At 38.2% G+C, this 25858-nt stretch overlaps 2 protein-coding genes across 4 annotated transcripts in view; one reads left to right on the top strand and one right to left on the bottom strand.

Annotated features, from left to right (window-relative positions):
• The window catches only part of CNMa (CNMamide), an 88093-nt gene extending 79118 nt beyond the window's left edge, over positions 1 to 8975 (top strand). For both annotated transcript variants that reach the window (XM_071589617.1, XM_071589616.1), the window contains exons 2-4: positions 711 to 955; positions 6709 to 6970; positions 8240 to 8975. In XM_071589617.1, the coding sequence (XP_071445718.1) occupies positions 713 to 955; positions 6709 to 6970; positions 8240 to 8316 (582 nt within the window). In that variant the 5' untranslated portion in view covers positions 711 to 712 and the 3' untranslated portion in view covers positions 8317 to 8975. The remainder of the gene's footprint in view (positions 1 to 710; positions 956 to 6708; positions 6971 to 8239) is intronic.
• DNAlig3 (DNA ligase 3) overlaps positions 1 to 25651 on the bottom strand; it is a 202975-nt gene extending 177324 nt beyond the window's left edge. For both annotated transcript variants that reach the window (XM_071589614.1, XM_071589613.1), the window contains exons 1-2: positions 25523 to 25651; positions 25298 to 25366 (exon numbers count right to left, since the gene is read on the bottom strand). The gene's annotated coding sequence lies outside the window, so the exon portion shown is untranslated. The remainder of the gene's footprint in view (positions 1 to 25297; positions 25367 to 25522) is intronic.
• Between the last annotated feature and the right edge of the window lie 207 nt (positions 25652 to 25858).

Raw genomic sequence — 25858 nt, 5'->3', positions numbered from 1 at the left:
AAAGTGGATGATGAAGGGGGATGCTGACCGGCAGTGGGATGTTGAAGACTGTAATAGAGGGGAGAATGTTGTGCAAACAAAGAAACAGCAGGAACAGGATAGGGATATTGGACGGGATGAAGGGAGAAAGAAAATACTAAAGAGATGAAGGGGGACTTGATTTAGAGTAGGATACTGGATTTTGTGTTTTGTTAGGAGTCACACAATATTTATTCAGTAGCTGTGCCCATCCAAATACCTACCTTAACCGGTAGATTACCTAATATATATATATATATATATATATATATATATATATATATATATATATATATATATATATATATATATAAAACAATGAAACTTACGAGTACAACTAAAACGCAAATTTGAAGTCCGTAGCGAGTTTTTCATGTCGTCGAGTGATATATTTGTGATCGTGAGAAGCTACTGTCTGTAATATCGGATCAAGTTATGAACGTTGAACCAATATGGTATCAACAATATAGGATCGGCTCACGATTGAATATTATTTATAGAGATTTTCATACTTCGAACGCATGGAACGCAATGTATTTGAACGTACCACCAGCCGATCATCCAGTGCCCTCTACATCCATTTCGTTGTTTTTCCATCTGCCATTAAAGCGAGTTACCGCCGCAGTGGCATGCAAACTCGGAATGACCACCCCGACTCGATTCTTCAAGGTAGCCCTTCTTGTTCGCCACAGGCATGGCCCGGGGAGGCGGGAGTCGAAGCGGATCGAGGGTGAGGTGTGAGAGCAGGAGGAGATGCCGGCAGCGGATAAACATCGCGACGCTCCTGCTGCTGCTGTCGTGGGGCGTGGGCGGGGGAGTGGCCATGCCAGGGGGCCTGGCGCCCCCGCCGCCACAGTTCCAGGACCCCGCGTCCCTCCAGAACTGGGACGAGGTCGCCGTCGCCGAAATCAGGGAGCACCTTGCCAACGCGGATCCGGTGAGTGCGACCACCGGGCCCACACCCACCCTCGCCTAAAACTTACGCCCATTCACGAATGTTAAATGGAAAGTAAATTACCAATGCATCTACGAGTATGGGGCCTCACTGCATTCTCAATACTGACAAAAGTGCCAGGGTCCGATTCCAGCCGGCACACTCGGCTGGAATCAAGCCGTTTAATTTTTTCGATACCAGTTGTTTGCAATTGGCAGAGATAAACGAACCGTTCTTCCCTTCCCTGAGAATGCCTGAAATTTAAATACCCCGTCGAAATTAGCATTAAGTGAAGTCTACTGTAATGAAAATGAGAGAATAATAAGGCAAACATTTCATTATAAGTGGGGAATGTAATTATAACTTCCAAGAGATACACAATTTTCATATTTTAACGAGCAGAGCCGAATTTGAAAGCAAAACTATTAACTTTAACCCGTTGCTTCAGGAAAATTTTCGTCTATACTAAACAAGCACTTCGTCTTAAGGTTACTTAGAACAATACATGTGTCATCATTTTTTTTTAATTTACCGATTAAAATCTTCCATCCGTAATAAAAAATTAGAATAACGAAAACGGGTATAATACGTTGTGTAAATAGCTTCTCCTTGAATCCCTGGATTTAACTGGGAAGAGGAGGAGGCTTTCAGGCAATGAACAGTACCCCGACCGTGTGACAGCCGAAATAAACCAAAGTGCGTGAGATCAAACAATTTAAATTTCTGCGACACTGCGACTCGCTCTAAAAATATCGATGAGTCTTTCCTTCAGGGACGTGTATTTTGAACTGCAAGTGACATCAACTGATGGCGAAACGACCACATACGAGGAATTTAATCTGCGGAGATACGTGTGTTTTCGCTCGCGCGAAAACGAAAACGGAATATGTAAGTGAGATTGAGTAGATGATGAGTTCGCGACAAGCAACTCGGGAGGAAGGCAAGAAGATAAACGATGCTTGAACTCCTCGCTTAGCAACTCCCGCAAGCGTCAACATAAAAAAGCCGAATCGCGCATTTTTCAAAGATGTCGATGACTTCATAACAATTGGATTGATCCAGACTAGTCCTGTTCCATCTGGTTTCTCCAGCAAAAACCTTGCCTTCGAGCATTCATTTTCACACGACCGATACGAGGTACATAAACCTTTTTAGATAAGTTAGTTTTAGCAGTGCATTGCGGGGTTAAATTTACGACCTTCCTCCTAAACCCTGATACAGTATAGGCTAAACACCAATAGTGGCTTAAACCTCCTTTGAGGGACAAAAAAGGTGTCGGTAAGATGCCAATTCCAGAGCAGAATGATGTAGATATTACGACCAAAGAAGTTGAAGCATTTATTTATCATGATGTGAAACTAGGATTGCTGGAAAGAGCATCGCTCGTATTTAGATTGCTCAGTTATTACCAAAATGTGGTAACGGTGGCCGAAAGCTTGTGATGACCGAGCGAATGCACATTATGGCCGCGTACAACGCCCATAAATTTTAATCTCAATTTCTCACTCAAATATCCACAATCTTGAGTATTACTAGAGAACGCTACACTAATATCTGCAATCGTTTCAACGTTTAATAATAGGTATTAACATAATTAATATAATCCTGAGAATATTGATAAGATCCTTCCAAACCGGAAGAGTCGATATACTCTTCCAAAATTTTATCGCCATATCCGTAAATATAGACGTAAATCGTGAGGAGTGACTCAGAAATGAACATCCTGCACAGGGACACGAACATCACTCTGCCATAAGTAGACTTTTAAGTTTTTCTCCACATCTAGAGCAAAGCCAGCATACAGAAATGACAACACAGGAATAGTAAAAAAAATACGACTACATAAACGCACTGAAGTAAGAAAAAACAATGCATCTTTCCACTAAAAATGTTTTGTTCGGTACAACTAGTTAAGACGCATCGGCGTTATCCTCAGGTACCTAAGGATGACGCCGATACTTCTCAACTAATTGTACCGAATAAAACATTGAGTGGAAAGATACCTTTGCGTTTTTATTTCAGTTGATAGTGGATTTCCACAAAGTAAAGCCTGAAAATATCGAATAAGAAAACGAGCAGTTTCTCGAGGTGAGCACGAAACAGCAATAAACCCACCTATCCGATTAAATTTCATTTTCTTATAGACAAGACGGCTATACAACTCTTTTGTTCTCTTTATCAATAAAAAAAGAGATGAAATACTGTTTATCACGATTGTTTTCATCATTATTGAAGAAGGACGGTGCAATAAGACGAGGTTTCATATAAACTCCCTTGTAAATGGCTAAATAAACCGAGTAGGACGGAATGAAGGCTAAAGAAGAAATTTTTCAATTAGGGAGGGAATGAAAGGGTGTATATGTGAAACAGAGACAGTACTAAGTGCGGGAAAAATACTGATAAAATATACGCTCCGAAGAAACATTATCAAAAAGGTAAACGAATAAAGGAGGGAAATCAAGCATTTACTTCGGTACAAAATAGAGGCGAGGAGATATCAGATACGGGCAATGATGGGCGAGAAAGTGCGTCAGACGAGTACTTCTCTTAGGAACGCAAAGCAGAACTTATTTCCACGCAAAACCTTTCATATTTATATCATTCCCTTAGGTAGGATAACGCCATGACTTCACCCCGTTCAATCCTCAATGCAGTATGGGTGGATAAACCACAGAAAATTTAAAGATATAGTCAATTCTCATAGAATGAGAAAGTGAGGAACCTTCTTTATAATCGCCATCATGATGGATTATCGATCCAAATATTGGCTTGAGCAGTACCTAAGCTCTCCCGGGGTTCCCGTTAACCCCATACATACTTTCACGGTTCCTTGTCAGCACTCTCCCAACACTGGCTTCTCTTTTCAACCACTTGGCTTTCCTTTATGCTCCCTCCGGTAGTGATTGAATCCATTACGCATTTCGTGTAAACGAGTAGAAGAGAGAATATCGCATAAAAGAAAAACTCGATATATCTTTTATAAATTCATTATTAGTTTTACGAGTACAGCAGCAATAAACCTCAAGCCTTGAAATTTTATAAATTGAGTAGCTTCAGTAGGCGTGATGTGGTGGAAGTCAAACATAATGAATAACTGATTGAAGCACTTTTCCACTCGTGAAAAAGTGCTTCAATCAGTTATTCATTATGTCGCCATTCGTCTATTGTTGGTTTTTTGCACATCTGAGGCGTCTAATTTAACCTCATACGGAATATTCTTCCTCATCATTTCCCATCCTTCATATAGTAGTTCCAGTTCCCTATTTCGCCTACTTCAGTTTACTCCAACGCCAATAAGAGTTTCACCGCTACCACTGCGAGAATCGTCTGCTTTTGATCCAAGCTTAGTGACGGATCACCCGGTGTCATACGCTATGGATTTTCCTTTGAAGAAGACACAATGCACTTCTTTCAGTCTACTCTAATCCATGCTCCATTTTGGCTAATTTCACTGGTAAAAATTAAAAATTACTAATTCAATATATTATTCTTTCGTAACACCCTTCCTCGGTTCTTTCATTTGAAAATTTTCTCTATTTTCAATTATGCCCAATATATTTGTGATCCGTTATTTTATTTTCACATATTCCTCCGGGGTAATCATTCCTCTGGGGCTTCCGGTACTCCAGTATTTGCTATCTTGCCATATTTCGTGAACTTACTGGGTGTGATTAATTAATATTCTTTCTCCAAGGCCAGTTCCGGTTTAGTATATTTTTCCCTGTGTCCTTAGGGTTATGAATTAAGTAAGCACTCCCATGCTCACTAAAACCAAAATACTGCGTAACCCTTGGGTATACAGGACCTGTATATGTAGACCTCTCGATTCCTAAACCATTACTGAACAAGAGATGTATTCAAAACGATATCCTCTTGCCCCCAAAAATACTAGAAGTGAATTTTCCTCGGGCGTCGATTTCCAAAACAGTTTTGTCACAGCTTAATATATAATGTTGGTGCGACGCATATTTGAAAAGGGCCGTTTTATATTTATAAACTGAAGGGTCAGAATAAAATTGTACGCATTGCAAAGCCATCTATTGATTGTTCCTAAACCCACCGATGTTATCACTTTGATTCAATAGTCGTTTCGGTGAAGGCATATAATAATGTCCGCGAAAATCGCCGCTCGCTCGCCAGTTGCGAAGTGTGATTCGATTTTTGCGAGCAGAAGGATCATCAGCTGTCCAAATTCACGGGAGTTGTGAATAGTTTATGGATCTACAGTAATGAGGGAAGTAAAGGTTAGACCTAAATGGTGTCGAGACTTCTAAAACTTACCACCCAGTATCCAGAAAGTCGTTCAACGAATGGACCGCGATCTGATCGACGATTGATGCTCTGGCTAACAAATCTCCTCTTTTTGGACGCAACGGCATTTACACGATTGTTACGGAAAAGCCCGAATATCACAAATTGTGCTCAAGGTGGGCACCAAAAATGTTTACCGACCAACACAAAGAGCAAGGAATGTTGAAGGGAGGAGCGGGTTTGGACCGCTATCGCCGATAGTGCCGACCTAGCGACTATAGTATTTCCTTGCACAAACAGCGGCTTTGTGGACAACGGTTTGGAGATGACTAGGAATTCAAGACCTCCGCTGCCAATTGGTCCAATTCCCAGGCGGCGAACTTCTTAGCTGAGGAATTACTGAGGCTGGGAAAACGTTACGAAAAATGCTTGGAAGCGAACAGCGTCCATGCAGAAAAGTGAAGTGCGTTTGTAGGGAAATAAATCCGTCGAACAAATACATTTTTTAAAGAATGGAACGGCCATTTCTCTCCGAATATGCTGCGTAAAAAAACATTAATTTTCTACTCTTAAATTCCATTTAATTTCTTTCGCTCATTTTAATACTGAACCTCATGCAACATTTTTGCCCATTTCCTAAGGGCTATCACATAATCTTCTCCTTTTACATTTTTATTACTTCCAAGATATTACACGCACGCGTCTTCGCCTTGTCACTCTAGCCTGAGCCGCACCCATAGAAGCACACGTGCACGGAAGCGTACTTACATGAAATCTTTATTATGAGCATGGGGAGGGATTCTTTCACCGTCTTGTAGGAATCCCTTCACTCGTACTACAACACTCGTGCAGCGATATCTTCACTCCAAGATTTCCATTTCTGAGCGCTAAGTGAACTATTCTATAGTCGCAGTCTCCCATTCGTGTCATTTCATTTTACTTAAACCTAAGATGTAAAAGCCCACATTTTCTTAAGTTAGTACGTAACCAGACGTTTAAGGTCTTAAAACCCAAATTGATCGACATACACAAATAATTTACATAATCCACCAATATGAATGGAATAGATTAACTAAGAATGCTCACTCGAGAGGGATCAATCACACTGATTTTAAATCCACAAAAGCAAAAGAGGCGTTTCTAGGCATATGATTGAGCAGCTTAACTATTAAAAGAATCGCCGGTGAGGGCATGTTTCATCCCGACCAAAGATAATCGAGGACCGATGGCCCAACTTGCTGGTTTTTAACTGAAGGGGCTATAAAAAGTTCCGATTATATTATTTTTTCTATTTAATTTTAAGAGAAAAAAGGAAGCCATAATTAGTACTATTACGCTTCAGCATAAATCCCCGAGAACGTCTCTCATTTGGGAATCACGCCGGTGCAGTATTCCTGCGTCAACCGTGGGTCTAAAGTTTCAAATTCCCTTCAAATTCATTTTTCTCACTTGTCATAATTTGGTGCACGAGACGGAGGCTGTAATTCCCCCTTCCCCCTTTGCAGCAAGAGAGAGAGCAGAGGATGGCGATGCTGTACCAACTGATCAAGCAGTACATGGCGGAGGCGGGAGCCGCGGGGGATGCGGGGGAGACGCGGATGGCCATTCCGCCGCCGCTCCTTCACAGCGCCGGCGGGGGCCTGAGGGCACATCCTGGTCACCAGCTGGCGGGCGCTGGAGGGCTGGTGGCCGGCGGCGTGGAGGAGGGCGCCGACGAGGACCTCTTGCTGGGGGAGGAGATCAAGCCCAAGAGGGTGTCCTCCGCCTGTGAGTCCCCCGCACCCAGTCAAGCGACGCTCCCTCCCTAGAGCAGCCAGCTCCCCCTTAATGCTCAACACACTGCGACTGCTTTATTAATATGATTTGAAATAATATGATGAATAATACGCCTAAATGATTTGAATATAAGTTCGATTTTAAGAAATATTCCAAAGCGTTGGTGCCAACGTCAAAGCCAGTGAGTGGAGAACTCGTGGCGTAGCAGAGTTAGTGACCGAAGGGAAGATAGAACTGAATAAATGGAGGATGAGAATTAAACACTCGTCCCTAAATACATTTCAACCGGCTGCACGATAAAGAATTAGATTGAAACATTAAAATAGAAAAAAATGAGAAGTAAATCAGGAAATTCATACCATACGAAAAATATACGTGTACAACTGCGATGATGTACTTCTGAATCTCCAACCAACTGAAGAACATTCACCAACGATGGCCCACGCTTCCCGCCCTCCGTTCAAAAAGAGAAGTGCGATGCAATGTTAATGAAACTATGAATATTGCTATCCCACATTTTGGTTCGTCACCCGAGCTTTCTTCTATTTTCCCTCTGACGGAAGTATTGAGCCAATCATTCTTAATTAGCGACAAATCTGTCACATTATTATGACAAAATATAGTTTCATCCATCCGTGATGATTAATATACTTTGCCTGTTTAATATAGCCTCTAGAAATAAAAAAAATATTCCTAAATTTACTAACCAAAAAGCGGTAAAACATTCGCCGAGCACTTCAAACAGAAGCCTCTTTCGAGGAAAATACTCCTATAGGACCCTAAAAATTTCTCGTAGCACACATGATTGACCTGCTAAGGTAAATGAAGTGAATAATAGCCTCTGCACACACTCTTAGGTCATGACAGAAAAAAAATGCATGCCTTTTCCATGATTAAAAGCATAAAGTTAAATTCCAAGCACTGAGGCGCGGGAGTATTCTTATGATGGAAAACAGGGTCCCAGGTCGAATTATTGTTAGAATTAATAGAACTCTACCAAATGTCCTGGCAAGACTAGAAATAAGAAGTGGATAAAATCTAACCTTAAATCGAAAGGAACCACTGACTCTATCTTGGATTAGGATTGAATAATTGAGGCGTTGTATTGAACAACTGCTCTCGCAGAAAAAGAACATTTGCGTAATATGCGGAAAAAAATGTAATTATACTTGTAGAAACACTCTGGGTGACCTAACCAAAATTGCCATTGTGATCTGCACGGACTTAAATACTAAAAGAGTCCCGTATTTTTCTCCACAGATATGTCCCTCTGCCACTTCAAGATATGCAACATGGGAAGGAAGAGGAACTACCGCAACCAGTGGGGGCGAGTTTAGATGAGCTATGCTTTGGAGAAAATGTTTCACCGGATCACCCGCTCCGAATGTTACACCGAATCCTCTCGCCAGACCCGAGTGAAGTTAATCTGCCCTAACACCATACACCCTTAGAGTTTCCACGACCTGGACGCCGGTTCTTATCCCCCAGAACAATATCTTCCCGCATCCCCACATTTGGTTCGTCCGGTCTCCTTGGAGATAGAGATTCAGAGGAGGAAGGGATAGGAGGATGAAGAGAGAGAGAGAGAAAATCGTGACCACACGAGGGGACATGGAGGAGAAAAGATTCATTGGCGAAAATATGGAGGAGGAGATAAAGAGGCTGATATTGCGTGCCCTTACCCTCTGACCCAGAGACTCAAAAGCCCATTAAAAACGATTTTCCTCTCGCACGAACCTCCTCTTCCTCCCCCCTGCCCACCAGCCAATCCCCTCCCACCCCCACCCCCTATAGATCCGACCAACAAAGTCAACAACCTAAACGTCCGGACGGTCTCAACAAATCCAGTCGAATTTCTTCAGGGGATCTTGCCAACCTTCCGGCTTCCATCTCCCCAACCGTCGCAAGACGACCCTGCATTTTCGATTGGAAAAAGAAACCCGACTCGAAAAATTAAATTCATTCTAGATTTAAGAAATATTAAAAATTGCAAACACGGGAGTAACGAATGGGGGGGGAAGGGGGGGGAAGAATCGGGGGAACATCATTGGTGCGTTTACACAAATTTACCCATTATCAAATTCAAAATTGTTGGAAGCCAAAATAATTGGGTGGGAAACTAGACACGAAGCAGAAGTATTGGGTAAACTCGGAAAATTCAAAACCCCCACGTCGTCCCCAAAAAGTGATGTGACGCCCTGGATATCCCCGGAGATGTTGAAAAAGCTTCGCCGAGAGAAAGACCTTCCCTGCGCGAACTTTATCTCCTCTATTCTCCACGGAAGGCCCCGAAGATGTGGAATCTTTTCCTTCCCTTTACTGTATTTCCGGCAGTTTTAATGTCTTTCATCTTCTTTTTGTTTCCAAATTACACCGAAGACGGCTCGGAGTGTCGAGATTGATAAAGAGAGATTCTGTCAATACATCTTAGTGATATTAAGTATATAGATTGCATATGAAATACAGAATAGATTGTAATGCAAATAAATTTCAATGTTAAATTATTGATTTTTACAGTATGCGTGTTCGTCCACATTGGTTATTATTAAATCGTTAAGGAGAACAAAATGAACGCAAAGCAATTGAGCGCACGATAGTATTATTTTCTTATTTTTTTAGCCTTGCTTGCTTTTTCTGATGCTAAATTAATATGCTAACTTATACATTATTATATATTTTAAAGAATAAGAATACTTAATTATGATATGCATTTCTTTTTGTTTAATATGAAGAATAAATATTTTTTTACGCATCTTTTGGTTCAGTTGTTCTCACTTTCATCTGATTTTATTTATTTATCGCATATATATATATATATACATATATATATGTATGTATGTATGTATGTATGTGTATGTATATATATATATATGTATGTATGTATGTGTATGTATATATATATATATATATATATATATATATATATATATATATATATATATACCGTATTATTAATAACGCTTACATAAAAAGTATTTAAATATATCAAAAACACATTTGGGAATACACAACAAACTCTAAAAGCCGCCATTTACAATCATACTTTTTGTCACATTATTCAAGTATTCACATTAAATTTTTTTCAAGAATTACTCACAAAATTGATATAATGGGTTTGGTCATGAAAATTATTTTTTAAATTATAATTTACAAAAAAAGAAAGAGCGAAAACATTGATGGAATATGGCCTATCACAGACACGGAGACAGTGATTTCACTGGTAAATAACTAACATGTGGTGAATAATGGCCCTCAAATAACTTTAAAATTAATTTGAAGCAAAAATATGGTTAACTGATTATTTAACATAATTTATTGTCATCAACACTATGTACAGCGAAAAATAGTTAATCAATTATACCCTTCTTGATGGATTCTCAAGGCAATAGTGAAGTAAAACAAATAGAACTTTGTAATAAAATTTCAATGAATAGCATTTTTTTTATTTGATGTTACCACATAACCTTCCAAATTACCTTCCAGGCCTCCAAAAATATAAAACCCAGTTAATTATGCTCTTTGCAGGTGAAGTGACATGACAAATATTGCATTCAAGATCGTTTTATTACAAAGTTTAATTCATTCACCACATCAATTGATTATAATAACCATGCCTGCTTTAGGCCATATGCCTATAAAGCTTTCAATAATGAGATGTCACCATCAGCTTACATTTTATTTTGTTTTGCAATTCTGAGATAAAATTTAGACCAATGAAGAGCAAAGAAATAAGAAGAGCAAAGACTATTCACCAGAGAAACAATGCCACAAAGGTGAGAAACGTATTTACTTGGAGGACAGCAAGCTGGATTACATTCAAACAAAAGTTTACTTCCATGCCACATGAAGCATTATTAATTCCAGGGCATGCTTGGTCATTGAATGTATCTTCAATAGTGATCAATGATGGTTGGAGGGAAAAATCTGTCAATTTTCACGGTAAGCAGATCATCAGGATGGGAGAAGAAATTAGTGGTGTATTGTTAAGTCTAAAAGATGAATGGATAGTGAAAAAATGGATTGAAACCTAGAAGACACTCACTGTACCAACTGGAGATCATAAAAAGATCATTTCAGGGCTGCACTTTCCCAAATTAGGGCTTTTACACCATTTGTGCACACAAAATATTTTCCTCATAAGTGGAATTAATAAACAAACATGCCAATAGAACTTCTTCAAAACTTCAAAACAAATTAAAAGCCATTCAGAAATATTCATAGCTATGGAGTTACTTGATGACAAAACCTCATTACGCTTCCATGATTTTCTGTTACACATTCTATACATATATTTTGTTGTGATAAGCTGAGATGAAGACAAGTAAGAATGATGAAATTAGTTTAAGGAAAAATTCTAAATAGTGTGTCGTCTGCATGACCCATCCAATGCACAGCAAAATAATGGATGCAGGAGTATTGATGGGATAGTGAAAAACCATATTCCGCAGTAAAATTCCATCATGAATCTTACAAAATATGATTTTTAATCAATCACTCTAATAGCCCAATATATACTGAAGGTAAATATACTCATGTACATCAAAATCTCAGATTTTCAAGCTTGAGGAATTATCTTATGTAACTTTTACCATAATGGCAGGGTTTACACATTGGAATTGCTTATAGAAAAATGCCAAATTAAGGTACAAGAAGCGAGGTGATACCACACTGTTCAATATGGTTGACACTGTTTATCAGCAGGAAAACTAGCTTGCATTGACCCACCACCTGGTGACCAAATCTAAATGACGTAAAATATTGTTTTTTTTTTGGGAGGGGGCATTAAAGTAAAGACTGAATGGGACTCATCTGCTGCTCTTTCCTTGTGAAATTAAGCCACTGTGATTCTAATAAAAGTTAGAATTATCATTTATGCCCTACATACATTGCTCCTGATTACAACAAAGTTGATTAAATATCAATATATGGAAGGAAGTACTATTTCAAATATTTAGGCTGATATTTTATTCATAGCTTTGAAGGAACAATAATGACCAATCTAAAAAAAACAAACAAATAAAGACAGAGCATCAGAAGCAAATGCAAGAGAGCAAATTTGGAGGAACATGTGGGTTAAGTTAAGGAAGGGCTAATTAAAATGAGAAAAGGATCTTTGAAGCATATTGCAACGTAATGATCATTGTGACAACGGTAACTCCAGGTGTAGCAATAACAGGAGGGAGGAAAACAGCTCTTAACTCAACGGCAAAAGGAAGCTAGGTGGAATGATTAATAATGAAATGCATTCAAAGTGGCAAAGGGCACATGACATCAGATCTATTTTCTGTGCATACCTTAAGTATTCAGGTTCTACAAATAATTCTGTAAGGCAAAGTATGCGATGAAATCATTTTTAAATCATTATCCTGAATTACCTGAATAGTTGAACTACAATGTGATGGCATTGTGAAGATATGAAAAAGACAATAATCAAATATAAGAGAATTAAGAGTCTTGTAAGAAGCCAAAAGCAGCCACCTTTCTTTGCATATGATAACACTGCATCAGGAAATTTAGATTACCTATACTTACTCCTCACCAATCGCAACACATCAGTGCCAGTCTAATGATGCAGCATTTAAGCTCTTAAATCCATTGCAATCACCATTGCCTTGCCCAATTAAACCTTTCAAAACATAAGAGAGGCAAGGTGTGCTTCCAAAGAGTTTTATTCCAACAACGCTCAAACATTTGAGATGCTTATTTCAACATAAATTCGAATATTTCATAAATCTAAGTGCCTGCGCTATTATAATCCTAGGATCCATGGAAAATTCAGATAAGAATTCCATTTCCTGCAAAAATTACCTCAAACAATCAGTGAGCACAGAGACAGTTGATATGGCACAAATGCACATGAAAAAGAATACAGATAGTGACTGAAAGAAATGCTAAATTTAGTGACATGACGATTGGTGATCGATTGTGAGGATTATGCAGACAATTCCATGGCAATAGACTTGGCAGAGAGTGGCAGAGAGCCAGATGATGACGACTCCCATGAATTTATATTAAATGCATCTATACAAATGGTTGTTTTTAAAAAATACTACACACTTTTCAATTTCCCATTGAGGGAGAGAAGACACTAATTTATTGGGCTAATTACAAATTCCCTTTCAATCAATGTTCTAATTTAAATGAATACATTTGTAATATATCATTATTATTGGTATTCTATCCGTTAGGGTAGGTTTTGGATGGCAAAGCTTATACAATTCTACAGTACATTTACTAGCATCTCCTAACAAAAGATACAACCTGAAATTGTACACAGCAGTACGTCCCTCTTCAATTCCACATACTCCTTTTGTGTCATCATTTCCATTCAACATGCCCATCCTATTCCCACTCCTTCCTCATTTGCCAAGCCTCCTCTTCATCACAGTCTTCAACATCCCACTCCCAATCAAAACACTCCGCATCCATCTTTCCTGGCTCATTTTGATTACTCTCAACTCTCTTCCCCCACTATGCCAGGGTCTTCCTGGTTTGGTTTCCTTTCCATCTACTTCACATTCTCTACACCCACATTTCAAAAACCACCAATCTACACCTATTAACTTACTTCAGTTACTTTGTTTCTGCACAGTAAAAATCATGTTCCAAATCAAAGCTTTGATAAGTAATTTTTGAACCTCCTTCCTCAACATCCCTGTCATTAATTTCCTCCTCTTGTGAAAGCACCTTTGCCTAATGCAATTTTTCTCATTATGACCACTTCAACCATTTTGGCCCGAAACACTTCCGAGATACGTAAACTGTTTCACCTGTTCTTTCTGAAAAACTGCATAACTTTTGTTTCAACTACATTTATTCTCATCCATTGCACTGACTTACCAATGGACAGAGAAATGCTTGCAACCCCATGGCCGACTGGCCACCTAAGGCTTTTTCATCCATAAACCTGATTTCATTATTCCCAGCAGACTTTAATTCATATCTACTGTCTTTCCCATGCCTCTCACCATTTCCCCAACATACACGCTCAAAAACAACATGGAAAACCCTCTACTACTCTTATTCCTAACACTACCCACTCAGACTCTGCCCCTTGCCCCTGAGCAGCCTAGCACTTGCAGAGGGTGCAAGGGTTTTGAGAGACTATAGCCGCAGAAACCTAGCCTCCACTGAGAGGGGGCATGGCCCACGGCCGATGGGGCCGAGTTTCTGCCAGGATAAATTTTAAATTAATGAAGACATGCCTAAGTTTTAATACGTATTTTTTTCCGTTGACCAGATTAGTAATCCAGAATTCCAGTCAAAAATGTTAACAGAGAACACAGCATGTGCTTAAATAACCAGTTTGGATGATGAACAGCAACATTTGTGGTAGTATTTAATTGTGGTAGCTAATCAAGCACTGTTGCTTGCATCTATTTACACTGTTACTTTTTATTTCCCGCTCATGACAAACACAAATGGTTTCTATTGAATGGAAACATTTATCCTGGTGAACACTGAAAGAAAAAAAAAACTAATTCCACTCAAAAGGCCATGCCCTGTTTTGCAATCATTGTTCGTGGCCAAGAGCATTAGAGGTACTTCCTCATTAAAAGAAGTAATTATCTTCCTCCTAAGTGTCCCGACTCACTCTCAAAGCCATTTACCTCTGCCCTCTTCTCTTTTTCAACACAAACCATTCCTTACTCATTTCTTTTCCACGGTTCCAAACTTTTTTCCCCAGACTAAGCTAACCCCTGAAAGGGGAAAGTAAAAGTCTTTTAAAAATCTTCACTTAATAACTCTTCAAAAGCCCTTTTTAACCTCTTTGGATTCCCTTGAGCAGATAATTTCAACCTTTTTTTTCCTGCAAAGCAAGTGGTCAATTGAAATACGCCTCACCTAGCCCTATCAAACTATCTTTATTTGGAAATGCAAGGCAAGTTAACAATAATTAACCACAAAAAAATACTGAATGAGACATTTAGTACTCCAACTATTTTGATATAATTTCAGAACACATAATACATGGCCTTAATTCAGATTTTATACTTGGAATTGTTAATTAAATAAATGTCAATGAAAACAATAATAATCAACCTGATGGTTGGCCTAGTTGGTCTGGTAGAGCCCGCCTTCTACTGAGCTATATTAAATTCCTATATTCATAGCACAGCGGCCATTTTCTTTCTATGCACAGTTTTCTTGAGTGTGCTGTACCCAGGAAATCATTCAATAGGATTTGTTAGGGGAAGTCCAAGGGTGCCACCCATATTTGTTAAACCTTGAAACCAGTGATTAGAAGGGAAATACTCTACCTACCAGGCTACATTACAGCACTTTAGAACCAAAAATCTACCTGAAAATTTAGCATACTCTGATGGTTATTTCAAGTATTAGAAGAATGGGGCTAGATGAAGTTTTCTCGGGTCTTCCACCGGGTCAGGGGTTCCATGTTGGGCGACGTTTCGATACCCGACTCGTGCATTGTCCTCAGGAATGAGGCTATGAGACTTCAAAATGGGGCTATTCTGTCAAATCATTATATAGTATTCACTTCAGTTATTTTACTTTAAATAAATAACTAAACAACCAACACTATAAATTCTTGAAATCATTTACTACAAGTTTATTGAGTATTTAAATTACATCATTTTTGCACTGCCAGGAATGATTTCATTATGAATTAGTACAATACCAAGAATGTTGCCTTCTCAACTTGGAATCAACACAAATTCTCACCACCTATTGAATATTAAATTTTCTTTCACATAGTTTAACATAATTTGGCAAATGCTGTGTATATCAATACTTGAATTGTGTAATGCAAATATATTTCTATGAACATCATTACCATTAAATGGTAGTCTACCATTTAAGGTATGGTTTGACTTTTAAGTTGCATGCATACATATGTACACATATACTCACATTCATACTTTTTTTCTCTACACAAACTTCTGTTTCAAGAAATCAATCACCTTGGATCAGAAAATTGATATTAATCGCACAAAAACAGGGCAGGAAAAAGAGACTGGAAAAGCTAATAACTAAGAGAGATATAAATACGACCGAGTCCATATATGTAAATTATAATAATAAACAGTTTGAATTCCAAAGTAATGAACCAAATAATTTTACAATAAGTGAAGGCAAAGTGGACAGGGAGAGGCAAAGTAACTATGACAAGCATAACCAAAATTGAAGTAAATAACTAGAATTCATTACTTATAAATTTTTAAAAATTTTTTGATGCACAAGTATTTGAGTCTAGTCCATGATTGAAAGAATTTTTGTGTTTCAGACATATATTTCATCACACATTATTCTTCATTAATTGGTATACCACAGTTTAAGGTAGGTTTTGGATGGGCACAGACTGAATATGACTGTACACATCCCTTAGCTTTGCCTGACATGACAGCATATCATGTTCCACATTACAATACACTGTTTTTCAATTCGTCATACTCTCCAACTCATTTCATTACGTACAAACCCTAACTTGCTCGCCCAACATTCTCCCCTCGACATCCCATCAATGCTCTGCATTCATCTCTCCTGCCTCCTTATGATTTATCCCAACAATCCCACCGCCTCTCTCAACATACCTAGCTCTTCCTTATTTTAATTAATTAATGGTTTCTGGCGTAACTTTATGGAACCGATTCATTATAAATAAATGAAAGGACTAACTTTGTAGTTCCACACGAAAACGATTTATTCACACGACCCGGGTTTCGAAGTAAAACTTCATCATCAGGTAAAATCTCTCATCTCCAAATCTCGTACTCTTCAAAAGCCTCCAATCTACTTCTATCATCCTGCTTCAGTAACCATGTTTTAATGCCATGCATAACTATGCTCCACATCAAAGTTTTAATGAGTCTTTTCTTAACATCCTCAATGTCCCTCTCATCAATTCCCTCCTCCTTGTGGAAGCTTCTTCACCTAGTGTAATTCTCATGCACCCACTACTTTCAACATTTTGATCCAAAACACTTTTGAGATATGTTAACTGTTCCACTGGCCCTGGTTTATGAACTCCAAATTTAAATATCTGACAGTCTTCCTCTTTCTTGAAAACCAGACAACATTCGTTTTGTTTAGTTTATTCTCATTCTAAACCTATTGCCAATGACTTCCCAATGGACTCAGCATTAATAACTGATCGTAGCACTATTCCACTTGATGGAAAGTGGAAGAGTACTATGGCCAGTTATTCATTATGCTCAACTTCCACCACATCACGCCTGAAGCTACTCAATTTGTACTCGGCAATGCTTGCAATCCCTTGGCTGATTGGCCGACTAAAGCTTGCTTATCCACAAATTTAACTGATTTTATCAATTCCCAACTGACTTTCAGGCCTATCCCCTGTCTTTCCCATGCTTCTTTTACCATTTCCTCTACGTATAAGTGCATGTTGAAAAACATGGGTGATGATGACAACTTCTTTTACTCAAATTCCTAACATTACCTACTCAGACTATGGCATTTGCATCTCAGCAGTCCCAGACATGTAGAGGATACAGAATATTCACCTATTCCTTAAATCTACTCTTCTATGTCTACTGTACTGTTTAAACCAAGTTTTTGTTGTAATTAAACCATGTCTCCTGCAGAACAAAATTTCTTTCTCTCTTGAGTCATTCCTCATTCCTAAACCATAGTCCCTCAACTCACTTCCTTCTTCCCCATTGCCCACCCAATTCCAATTCATGGCTATTAAACGTTACTTTCCAGGGACACAATTTTCTCTAGCTATTGTACGTACACCTTGTATACTTCTTTCTCCCTATGATTGCTTGTTGGCATGTAGACCTGAATGTTGTCATTAATGACCAAGTTTTTTAGGGTGTTTACTTCCACTATTAATATTCTACTTGCCAGCTCTCGGTTCACAACACTTCCTCCCAACTTTTGGTTCAATACTAATACCACCCTTAGCTGCCTGTCTTCCCTTCCACTGCATATTACTATCCTTCCATCTGAACTTTCTCAGCTTCAAAATTTTATTTAATCTATCTCCTTGTTTATTATACATCCAACAGATTCAGGCGAGATGCAGTAGAAGTTTGTCATTATGAGAAACAAATTTGCACTTCTCCACAGATTTAATTGTAATGCACAATGCGTTTCAGTTCATTGAACCAACTTCAGGAACAAGACGGTCCTCTGGTACTTGAAGATGGTTTGATGAACTGAAATGCATCATACGTTACAATAAATCTCTGGAAAAGTGCAAATTTGTTTCTCATCCTGGTTTATGCTTTCTAATTTCTCTGTCCTTAAAATCATCCTAATTTTCAAGTCCCAATCTAAATGTTTTGATCCGATTTTCTGCTATCCCTCCTTTCCTCTGTCAACTGTGCTGCTTCTTTTGATTTTAACTTGCAAAGATGCCGGCAGAAACTTGGCCTCTCCCATAGCTAGGAATGGCATACGGGTCAAGTCTGGTAGCTACCAGGACTCAGTCTCATAACTGTGCTCATTCAGAAGTCATGGGATAAATAATTGAGATGGTCCCCAATGGCCAACCCCAGTTGTGTTTTTAACATGACACCATCACTAAAAAGGCCACCCCACTGAATTCAGATATAATTTGCAGCCGTACCACAATGATTAAAATAGGCTCAGAAACTCCCTTCAGTCAGGTCTACCATGAGTAATTGTCATTGCTCACATTAGCAAAACTCTATGGGCCATCAGAATGCCCAAGCCCTTCTACCAAGTCTACATTGAGAACCATGAGGGGAGTCTATGAATATTTTATTTAAATATTCTAAAATTAATCAGAAGTGCAGATTTTTTTAATGGTTGATCTATCAGAGTATTATACCTACTAACGGCAATTTTTAGATCCTACCTGACAATGATTATTGTCTATGTATCATTCGACCTCCCATGTCCAACATAATTTCCATCTTAAGTTATATTTTTAACTTTCACCTTTATGATGTCTTAAAAGCCTATTCTCTCTCTTTCAACATACTAAACGCTCCCCCTTCCATCACACCCTTCGAAATCTGTCTCCCGTGTTTCTATCAAGATTTATTTCAATATTGCCTCCACCCACTTTTCTACTCTTTCCGTATTTCCAACATCTTCCTCTCTTTACCTACACTATTTACAACTTCAGCATTTGAGTTCCCTTACATACAACTTATTTTCTCCATATCTCAAAAGCCGCTAATATATCGCCATCCACTTGCCTCTAAGACTTAGTTTTAATTCATGCAGAGCTATGCTCCATATGGATGTCTTTGCCAATATTGTAAATAAAACTCACTCTTTTGACAACTGGCTCTATTCCATTAAAATTTATTGTTGGAAACTTTTTATAGAACCACAGTAAAAAAGTTGCAGGACTCAGATTTCAATGCATAAGCATCATCATTGGATGAGGTGAAGGCAACAACTCCCTCTTGTGCTCAACAAGCAAGGGAAAAATAAATTTGCCCTTCCTTGCTCGGCACGAAGGAGAGTTTCTTTGCCTCAACTAAAGATGATGCTGCTCACACACTGAAACTGCAGTTTACTGTTTAACTGTAAAAATATCAAACAGCAAACCAACAACCTTTCCTCTCAACTTCTCTTGGCATTCCTATAATCATCACGGCCAACACCATCCTGCTCCCAAGGCCCACACCACTACTCCTTTTTCCTCCAGCATAATGCCTAAATATACGAACTTCAACACCTGCTTCAGTATATTCCTACTTTCATGTATAACATAGCTCTTGTACTTCTCCAGAATCTCACTAGTTTTGTTTTGTTGCAGTTCATCCTTATTCCGTGCACCTCAGGCATTGTTCCTCGAAAGCTCTCAATAATAGCTGCAACACCTTGACTGTCTGACCAAATAGTGCTTGAGCATCTGCATACCTCACCAACTTAATCACCTCATCACCTACTTCTATATCCAGTTCAAAATCTGCACATACCCCACTTTAAGTACTGGTGATAACAAACAACCCTCATCCATCTCAGTCTGAGACACCTAGCTCACGTACAAGTTTCAAAGAAGTCATCCATCCCTCCGTTCTAATCTGTGATACTTCTTTCAACTTTGTTCACTCTACCCAGTTGAATGCTTTCTCAAAATTCACAAAGCACTCAAACTCTCCTGATTACATTCAACGCTCCTATTCACTAATGCTCTCATTACTGCAACTATGTCATGCTCTCCTCTTCCCTTTCTAAATCCAAACCAATCTTCATCTCAGTACTTGCACTATTATAAAACCTTCTATTGATGATTGTCACATCTAACTTTGCTTTGGGTAAAATTAAAATTACTGCCCTCTACTGTCACTTCATTACAAGACAGGGATAAAAATTTGTCAGATGAAATCATCACGCCAAATTTCTCAGACATTAATACTATGTATATACAAGTTTAAGCCCAAAGACCTTCTTTCAATGTTTCCCTTAGCTCGTAAGTAATTTTGAATATATTTTCTATTCCTATCGATTGGTATATTTTAGTTTTAGCTCAGTGCTTTTTCTATCTTGCTATTTAGCATTCCTGGACCCAAGTTGAGATCACCCACATCATATGTAAGGATATTGTTTTCAAGTGATTATTTCTATATTTAGAATTAGTCCGAAAACAGCACTGCCACCTATACATGGGACCTTGAACATTGATTTAACAATGTGACAATTGCATACACCCAAGCCCAAGGTTGTGGAAAAACTACCTAGGCGGGAATCAAACCTGCGACCCCAGGGTTGGCAGACTCCACCACCTACTCTGCTGCCACCAGGATTATTACCAAGAAATAACCAAGATATCTGGATAAAATTTATTCTCGACATTGATTGATCCTTGATTACATAAGCTGTACATCATAGCTTTTAATGTTTACTTGTTTTGTTTCAAGAAGCCATAGATTGAAGTAACTCACTGTATGCAGCAGATGGAGGGTCATTTAAGTACAATTAAGATGATTCATTGAAAGGCTACGGAACCTGGAAAAGCCATGGTGAGATGATGCCATTTACGTAAGTGATACCCCCCACCACATGACATAGTTGTAAGAGCGGAAAGGAATATTCAAACTGGCCTCTCACAGATGATACAAGAAGTGGAAGGCCATCACTCACGGACAATGCTGCCACAGTGAAGAAAGTGAAGAGGACTTCATCCTACTAGAATGAAGAGGAACCATTCAAATGATCATGAATGAGACTGATCTCAGCAAAGAAACTGTGTGGAGCATTATTCATGCAGAGCTGCATGGGTCCAAAGGTGTCAGCATGCTGGGTTCCACAACTAATGACCCCATTTCAGGAGCACACACGCTATGACCAGCAATCAAGACCATGCCACTAACTGCAACTCCAGCCACGGCACTGCTGGCATTGAAATGATGTGGTCTGAAATTTTTCCACATCCACCCTACTCTCCCATTCTTGCCCTGAATAACTTTTTCTAAATCCCAGAACACGAAAACAAACATTGTGAGTCCAAGATTTGACAGCACAAATAATGTCATTCAAGAAGTGGAACAATGGTTTTCGACGTTATCTGCTGAGTTCCGCAATGACCACCTTGGTGAATATTTTTGAATCAACTCTAAGTTTGACACTTTTTCCAAACTCTGTCATAAAGCCTAAAGGGGTTATTTTGGATATATGAATATATATGAGCCAGGAAAGATTCAACAGAGATGGAAGTAATATATTGAGGAACTATAAGGTAGAGTCTTCACACAAGAAAATTCAGATGTAGAAAGAGTATCAGTAAATGATGATATACAAGAGGTTGACTTGGGTCCAAGCATAATTGATGGTGAGATACCAAGGATATTAAAGGAATCGAAAACAAATAAGACAATGATGTTAAGTAAAATTCCCATTGAACTACTTGAGACATTAGGAAAACTAAGGGGAAAGACATTTTATGGACCACTTAATAGCATTTATGAAGGAGAAACTTGACCAGAGGTTTTTGTCCGGTCAGTGTTAGTTCACATCTCAAAAAGGGAAAAGTAGCCAGATGTGAGGAGTATAAAAAAAGTTTGGATTTCCATGCAGTTTAAGTGGCACTCAGGAGAGAACAGGATGGGGAGCAGGGTAAATGATTACTTAGATGAAGACCAGTATGGGTTTAGAAAGCGGAGAGCGTGATGCCATTGCCATAATGAGGTTACTAATAGACAGGAACTTAGAAGGCAATCAGGATGTGTTTGCCTGTTTGATAGATTTTGAAAAGGTATTTGATAAGGGGAATCGGGTAGAATTAATGAATGCATTGCAGAAAATAGGAGTACAATGGAGGGAAAGTGAATTTACCTGCAACCTGTACATGTTTCAGACTGCAAAGGTGTGAATAGTAGGTGAATAGTCAGAATGGGCAGTGTTATGAACATGGGTGGAATAGGGATATCTATTATAACCTGTGCTTTTCAACATAAGTAGAGGAAATGGTATAAGACATGGGAATAACTGGAGATATAGATGAAAGTTGGTGGAGAATCCATAAAATAAGCAAGGAATATCAGGCTTCAGTTTGGTAGTCAGCCCAGAGTTTGCAAGCATTGCTGAGTGCATAAGGAAGTCAGTGCAACAGGAATAGGATAAGAATAAATGTAAACAAAACAATGTTTACATGGCTTTCAAGAAAGAGGCAACCAATGTTTTCCTAAGCCCCAAGTGGTTTCTCTTTCTGTCTCTCAGAATGCTGGCCCAATGTCTTTAACATATGGTTCCTCTGTTTATACCTTCCATCTCTTTTGAATCTTCATTGGTTTAAATAATAATTTTCCTATCTCCGTTAATAATTCAATTCTTTATGATTCTTTCTACCCAACTCTGCAATTACAATCTTCCATTTTCTCCTTTCATTTATGTTTCTCATCATTTCATCTACAATCCATGGTTTTCTTGTCATTTACGCATCAAAATAATTATCTACTTAGAGACAATGCCAATGCAAATAGAGGTAATTTTAACAGGAAAAGAAACAACACTCATGACCTGATATTTCATTGGTCCTGATAGGATGATTAGAGTGAAAAATGAGAGGGGGGAGTGCACGGATAAAGAGGGACATGCATTATAGATGATTGGTTGCTAAGGGAACAGGGGAGGATGGAGAACAGCAATGGGAAGGTTTAGCCCAGGAGATTGGAAGGATTCAAATTGCCATTTGCTCGCTAATTACAGTGTCCTTACATGAATTGGTGTGGCTGTCAATGGGAGGGAGGAAATAATAGTTATATTGTAAAAATAATCTCAAGTTTTGTGAAGAGTAGTTGCATGTCGGGGAACTGGGAGGGAGGGTGATGGGGAGGATTGTTTTCATTGTCATTGTGATTATTACTTCTAATATTGAGAGGCGTGGTGCATTGGCCAACATAAAAAAATGGACAGAGTTGACATTGTAGGAGATTGATGACATCCTTTGAAATATAGGAAGAAGTCAGAGGGGACGGGAGATATCTAAGAAGGTGCTGTTGTGGAAGGGAACTTGTGACAAGGAAGGTCATGCACCCAGCATGATTGCATTCTGCTGGAGGGATTTTGAGAATTGGAGTGGATATAAATGGGGTCCCAGTGGTTTTAAGAACAATATATATATATATATATATATATATATATATATATATATATATATATATATATATATATATATTAATGAAATTAAAAATACAAAGTATTTCCATTATTGAAATAGAAAGAAAGACTCGTACTTCATCAGGTACCTGATGATGCCGCAATGGTACCTGATGATGCCGCAAGTCGGTGAAACGCGTCGTGCCGTATAATAAAATCTGTGGAAAAGTACGAGTCTTTCTTTCTATTTCAATAATGGATATCAATTACTTCCACGAAGTGAAGCCTGAAACAATAGAATATATTCACAAAGTATTTCATTCATATTTCATTAACATGAATTTCCACAAGGTTGAGCCAGAAACAATTGAATATATATATATATATATATATATATATATATATATATATATATATATATATATATATATATATATATATATATATATATATATATATATTTGCTAGACACTTAAAGGTGGCAAAGGGGCCTTTGAAAAGTACACCAAAGGTGATTTTGTCGTCGAAAAAGATGGGAGTCAAGACCTCAAAGGGACTGCCCACCATGGAAGCATGTTGTGCCGAGAGGGCGTGTCCTTTTTCTTTTATGGCAAATTTTGTAATTACAATTGTTGAAAATTCAGATTTCACATTAGGTATACTTGTAACGAATGAAAATGAAGTTAATGCATCTAACTGACAGCACTACAAAGGTAACAGCATGAAATGATGGAAACGCATGGAAATGGCCAAACAGGATGGAGTGTTGGGATGAAAAATAAGATTCTGAAATCAAATTATTAATTTTGGTCAAATACAGAACTGTATGATTATTCCGCAACCACTTTGAGAATTAGTTAATAAAATGGCTACATTAAGGGATGAGAATTACATACATTTTTCATATTAACATTCAACTGAATTCACATTTGGCTTCAAATTCATTTAAAACTTCTGTGCAATAGAGGCAGGGTGTGGAAGTCATGTAGAGGGAAATAATTGAGCAATATTTTAAAATCAATGTACTCAAGGTCAGAGAGCTATTTCCATGGTATCTGAAGAAGAATTACCAAAGCAGGGCAAGAACAATAATTTGCAATATGCTCAACATCAGAGCTAGGGAAAGGTGACATTTTGGAATGGGGCACACATTATGGAATGCTGAGTATCTAAGACCTCCATGAAGTCAGCATCTCTAAAGGATAAACCAGAACAATTGCTTGCATTCGGAAAAAGTTGGGAGAATCAAGCATTTAATTTATTTTTAATCCAAAAGTAGATGGACGGAAAGGATGGTAGGAATGGCGCCGATGAAAAATAAGCTTTTTTCATTTTATTCTAATTTGGCATGACTTATGGAAAACCCACATTATAACAGTCAAATCTAGGTCTCGGGTACTGACACATTAGGTGGCAAACTACCAACTGAGAACTACTAAACATTAATTCAAATTAGGTAATCGCGAAAGCACCACTATAACTATCACTGAAAGACAATAGCATGACTTTACCTCGTTAATTTGATGACGCCATTGTTTTTTTTAAATACTACGATTATATTTTACTCAACAATTTTCACTTTTACTCACAGTCACGTTCTTATTTTTGGGGACTCAACAATAAAATTGTAATCGCAGTAATGGAGCAGCAAATGAATAATGCATAATTCATGCACTTGCCAACAAGGAGGGATTTGGGTTTCCCTTTCTAGGAATACCTGCAGGGCCGTGAGAGGACGACCTGATGAAGCGATTTACATGCGACAGTCAAAACTAAATTCAAGACTAATAATATAAAAATACTACTCACTAGGTTTATTCTTCAAACACGAGCCGATGGACGGGCGCAGAATCGATAATGCCGCACCGGCAGTTTCACCTTAAAATTAAAATATATAGACATTTCAGCTTTGAAAATCGTTTTCTTTCCAAATTTTAAAAGGGCACACGTGAAATTTGCATCAACAGTGTTCGTTTACAAATCGAACTTTTTTCATGATCGCTTGCAAATTTTTAAATGAAAACCAAATTTTACCATAAATGAAAATTCCTATCGAAGCATATAGTATTTAGAGGAATTCAGGATGAAACATAAATCAACACAATGTTGCACCACAAAACGTATAAATTTGTGTGACAAACTTCTCAAGATTGCCATCCGTCTGCAAACGATTGAGCTGGACACCGGCCGAAGTGCTGTTGAAGTTTGATGGCTGCTGCCCTCTTTGCGAGTAAAATGAATACTAACAACAAATGGGGTATAATATTTGACATAATGGCGGCAGTATTTTTTGCCAATCGAAATAAAATTGCTGAAGAGCAAGGTTATCCCGTGAATAAAAAGAAAATGACGAAATCTCTTAAAATCTAA

This window comes from Hetaerina americana, unplaced genomic scaffold (assembly GCF_022747635.1).
Source record: "Hetaerina americana unplaced genomic scaffold, ioHetAmer1.1.p SCAF_4, whole genome shotgun sequence".
NCBI classification, from domain to species: domain Eukaryota; kingdom Metazoa; phylum Arthropoda; class Insecta; order Odonata; family Calopterygidae; genus Hetaerina; species Hetaerina americana.
The sequence above is the reverse complement of the archived record's forward strand: the minus strand, read 5'-3'. Positions and strand labels throughout refer to the sequence as shown.